We start from the raw sequence: 5,357 nt of genomic DNA on the forward strand, positions 1-5,357 counted from the left end.
TTATTCATCACGTAGTTAATGGAGGTGCCCAAGACTCGAACTTCAGTAGGGTAAAGCTCGCTCGAGTACATCCAGTTAACCTGATGAGAAAACATACTATATGCACACAATAAAAAAATGTAACTCAGTTCTCACTGCAGTGAGTGACAGAGAGCGCAGTTTCTCGTGGACGAAAACGTGATGTCAAGGGCGGACGGACAGACGGACATGGTAAGCACAATAGAGCATTTTTTCCATAAATGAGAAAATGCGCTAAAAATGCGCTAAAAATGGAACATGGCTCATGGCATTCTGAAATTATAAACATCATGATGTTTTATTTCTAATTCTGTTTTCTCACCATATGTAGATGCAATTTATTTTCTGCCTATTTAATCTAAATTTTTAAGAATAATTGGAGATTAAACTATATAAGGAACCCTTTGCTGAATATTCAAGCTAAAGCCCGTAAAGCACACATCGAAAACAATTTCAAGTACCACGGTTTTGATATTAAAACTAATTTTATTTTATTACGGTTTCAAAGTTTTATAGACAGGAACACAATTTTTTATTTTTATGAAATTTGCAAGTTAAAAATAAAAATTATAAAAATTAAGCAAAATTTAAAATTTATTATATAGACTCCGTCAGGGCACCATGGAAAGTCCTCATAAATACAATAATCTCTCATATAACTGCATGAATTTTGTGGCTTGTATGTGCTAGAAGAAGGAGTTTTGCGATAACGTATCTTTGATACTTCGTAAAGGAATAATGCATGGGTCTCAAATTTTTCCAACTAGGAGATATGTGTGATATAAATTTCATGTGACATTTGAAAATGGAATCGACTCCTATTAATATATTGTTTTACGATATTTTAGGAGTAGGTGAAAATTTCAGGCGTGAGGTTTACATTTTTTTCAAAATATTAAGTTCAATTGTTCGCTTAAACTTCAGAGCGGAAGTTGTGTGGAACTTAAATGACAAATATGGGATTGAAAGAGCCATACATGACTCGACGCAGCTTCAGTTACACAATTAAAAACGGTACTACGGAGAATGGAATTATAAAATTTTCGCTGTTTTCTATTCCGAGCGCCAACAGGTTGTATTCAAGTCTACAAATAATTTGTATATTTCATACGGAGATAAACCAAATATTAACGATCGATGAATATTATTAACTGAGAGCATAGCTTACCTGGAACGTAGCGCAGAGCAGCATGTACGCCAAAGTCAGAATCACGAACGTCGGCCAATCTGTGGACAAATTTTCATTGCAATGATTGTAGACTTGTTTTGATCCTAATTAAATTTCCCTAATTAATTTATCATTCATTATTTAACAAATCAATCAACTTTTTCTTGTTTTTTTTGCAAAATTTTGAATCTTACGCTGCTGTGATTTCATGATTAATTTTATCTTGGAATAATAACTGATAATTAAAAGAAAACAGTTATGCTACAAGGAATAAAAGTGTTTCTCAGTTCAACTCCACCGTGAGCGAGCTGCAAGAACTCGAGCGCCACCAGGCCCAGGAGGAGCAAGCAGCTCGTCACCAGCAGTCCAGCGATGACGGGCCGACGTCCAAATTTTGTCGTTAAAGGAGCCGGGAAAATGTATGCTGGGACCTCAACGATACCAACCACGACCATGTAGACGAATGGAGACCTGGCAAGTCGATATAAAAACCCTCAACAAAACATAAGTCAAGGTCATTATATACCCTAAACTATCATTCAACGAAGACTGTTATTATTTAAGGCACCGAAACATGATATACATAATCGATATAAAAACCCTCAACTATACATAAGTCAAGGACATTATTCCCTAAACTATCATTCAACGAAGACTGCCATTATTTAAGGCACCGAAACATGCTATAAATAGTCGATGTAAAAGCCCTCAACAATACATAAGTCAAGGACATTATTCCCTAAACTATCATTCAACGAAGACTGCCATTATTTAAGGCACCGAAACATGCTATAAATAGTCGATGTAAAAGCCCTCAACAATACATAAGTCAAGGACATTATTCCCTAAACTATCATTCAACGAAGACTGTCATTATTTTAGGCACGGAAACATTATATAAATAGTCGATATAAATACCCTTAACCATACATAAGTCAAGGACATTATACCATAAACTACGTGTATCATTCAACGAACACTGCTATTATTTAATTAAGGCACCGAAACATAAACATTGAACAGTGCCCGAAATTGAAGTAATCAGCGCCTTATTAAGTACATATGAATATAACAATGTAGTGATCAATTGAGACTTGAGTGAACGAGTTAAGTTAAGACATCCATCAACAGTAATCACTGTAATAACCAAAATTGGGATAGAAATCGGGGTAATTAATAGCTACCTCATTCGTTCACCACTCACGTTCTAATATCAATAACACTCTACTATCTGCTATTTCTTTCACCACTAACCACTTTTATTTTGAAAGCTTCATTGATCTGCGACGAACAATACTTGTTTTTGTTCTATCGTCTCCCATGTACTCAATTGCAATTACTATTTATATCCAACCGAAAGATGTATACACTGCTACTTTCTCACCGTCATCACTCTGCCACTGTCACCACTCGTTAGGTACTATTTTCTCACGGTTACCACTCAGCCACTGTCACCACTCGTTAGGCCACCATCACCACTCACCCACTGCTATCACTCTGTAGGGGTATTATCATCACAAGGATGCCGATGGTAACAGTGATGATGGTGCGCACTGCCATCATCTTCAGCATGATGGTGGAGCTGAACAGTCGCCTAACACTTGCCAGCTGGCCCTGCTGCCGCACACTTCGCTTGCACTCGCTCTGAGGAATTGTAATGTAATGTNTATAGAGAAAATATAATGAAACGAAAATCAAATTCCTCAATTTATCCCATGAACTAGGCTTAGTATGACGACGAAAGAAAGAATTTTGTGTGTCAAATATTTTTTTGAATAATTTTTTTGTATGCAGTATTGATTCATCGATAAAAGTACGGTTCATTCATTAGTAGATTCATTAGTTATTCATCCTCGGCTGAAATACAGTGAGTTATGCTTGGGTACAAGTTAGATAATCATTTTACCGTAAGATGATATTTATTCCAGTCCAAAATTATAATGACGGACGATGAATAATAAAATATTCAATGTCTGTAGTCAATGGAACATACATAACACCTACCCTACATAACGCACATAATAACCTATATAATTCCTAATAATCTTCCAAATGTCTCGGACTTTAAGAGAAACGATCTCCATCGAAAACTAAATTCCTAAAAAGTTCTAAACATCTAATAATTTTTCTTGAAAATAAGTTTTCTCTGCTGCAAAATATATTTGCCTCTTTCTTAAAATACGTACGTTACTCAGAGAGATTATCGTGAGAGTTCGTGATTATTTATTCCTGATTAGATCTTTCGTGAGACTACCAACATGTTCAGCAAGTAATAAGTTTCGCTTCAAATACGTACGTTGCCCACAGAGATTATCGTGAGAGTCCGTGATTATTTATTCCTGATTAGCTTTTTTGTGCGACTACCAACATGGTCATTAAGTAATAAGTATCGAAAATAAGTGAAATTCTCGGTACTCACACAAAGTGATGATAGAGTTGCCGGCTGAGGATGCGAAGACCCCAAGAAGGAACCTGGCGAAGAAAATCCCAGTGACGCAGGGCGTGGCGATCTGCGTCAGCGCCATCACGGCCAACGCCAACGACGATATCCACGTGACCGGCAGGCGGCCGTAGCTACGCGGAGGTACGAAATAGACAATATTTCGATATGTAGCAACGAAATATGTTATGTTCAGTGTGACGAAATGGAGAAAATATCGATACGTAGCAATGAAATATGTTATGTTTAGTTTTATGTTGAGGAGCATTATTGTTCTTCTTTTCACTGGATTTTACGAGTTAAGTTGATACGCAGAGGTACGAAATAGACAACATATCGATCGGTAGCAATGAGATATATGTTATGTTCAGTATTATGTTGAGGAGCACTATTGGTCCTCTTTTTAAAAGATTTTACGATGACTTAGGTTGATGCTGAAAGCACATTTCAATTTTGGTCAGACTATAAATGTTTTATTTATTTCATTACGAAGAGCGTCGTTGTTTTTAAATGAAAAAGAAAAATTGCAATGAATATTTAAGGAGGCGGATCATGGAATCGTTGCTGTGGCTTTCCGCCTCTGCCACTCACTGCTCAGGCATCCAGCCTCCACAGATTGTTCCAATCACTGCTCCTAGCCTCTGCCACTCACTGCTCAGGCATCCAGCCTCAACAGCTTGCTCCAAGCACTGCTCCTAGCCTCTGCCACTCACTGCTCAGGCATCCAGCCTCAACAGCTTGCTCCAAGCACTGCTCCTAGCCTCTGCCACTCACTGCTCAGGCATCCAGCCTCAACAGCTTGCTCCAAGCACTGCTCCTAGCCTCTGCCACTCACTGCTCAGGCATCCAGCCTCAACAGCTTGCTCCAAGCACTGCTCCTAGCCTCTGCCACTCACTGCTCAGGCATCCAGCCTCAACAGCTTGCTCCAAGCACTGCTCCTAGCCTCTGCCACTCACTGCTCAGGCATCCAGCCTCAACAGCTTGCTCCAAGCACTGCTCCTAGCCTCTGCCACTCACTGCTCAGGCATCCAGCCTCAACAGCTTGCTCCAAGCACTGCTCCTAGCCTCTGCCACTCACTGCTCAGGCATCCAGCCTCAACAGCTTGCTCCAAGCACTGCTCCTAGCCTCTGCCACTCACTGCTCAGGCATCCAGCCTCAACAGCTTGCTCCAAGCACTGCTCCTAGCCTCTGCCACTCACTGCTCAGGCATCCAGCCTCAACAGCTTGCTCCAAGCACTGCTCCTAGCCTCTGCCACTCACTGCTCAGGCATCCAGCCTCAACAGCTTGCTCCAAGCACTGCTCCTAGCCTCTGCCACTCACTGCTCAGGCATCCAGCCTCAACAGCTTGCTCCAAGCACTGCTCCTAGCCTCTGCCACTCACTGCTCAGGCATCCAGCCTCAACAGCTTGCTCCAAGCACTGCTCCTAGCCTCTGCCACTCACTGCTCAGGCATCCAGCCTCAACAGCTTGCTCCAAGCACTGCTCCTAGCCTCTGCCACTCACTGCTCAGGCATCCAGCCTCAACAGCTTGCTCCAAGCACTGCTCCTAGCCTCTGCCACTCACTGCTCAGGCATCCAGCCTCAACAGCTTGCTCCAAGCACTGCTCCTAGCCTCTGCCACTCACTGCTCAGGCATCCAGCCTCAACAGCTTGCTCCAAGCACTGCTCCTAGCCTCTGCCACTCACTGCTCAGGCATCCAGCCTCAACAGCTTGCTCCAAGCACTGCT

General features: G+C 41.2%; 1 protein-coding gene across 1 annotated transcript; it reads right to left on the reverse strand.

Annotated features, from left to right (window-relative positions):
• Positions 1–11: 11 nt before the first annotated feature.
• LOC108678031 (putative transporter B0252.3) lies at positions 12–2,827 on the reverse strand (the record flags this gene model as incomplete). The annotated part of the gene is made up of 4 exons (XM_018166364.2): positions 2,670–2,827; positions 1,485–1,657; positions 1,187–1,245; positions 12–80 (listed from the first exon to the last, which is right to left on the reverse strand). Coding segments are annotated over exons 1-4 (390 nt in total), but the record flags the coding sequence as incomplete, so codon positions are not given.
• Between the last annotated feature and the right edge of the window lie 2,530 nt (positions 2,828–5,357).

Source organism: Hyalella azteca, unplaced genomic scaffold (assembly GCF_000764305.2).
Source record: "Hyalella azteca isolate HAZT.00-mixed unplaced genomic scaffold, Hazt_2.0.2 contig2463, whole genome shotgun sequence".
Lineage (NCBI taxonomy): Eukaryota > Metazoa > Arthropoda > Malacostraca > Amphipoda > Hyalellidae > Hyalella > Hyalella azteca.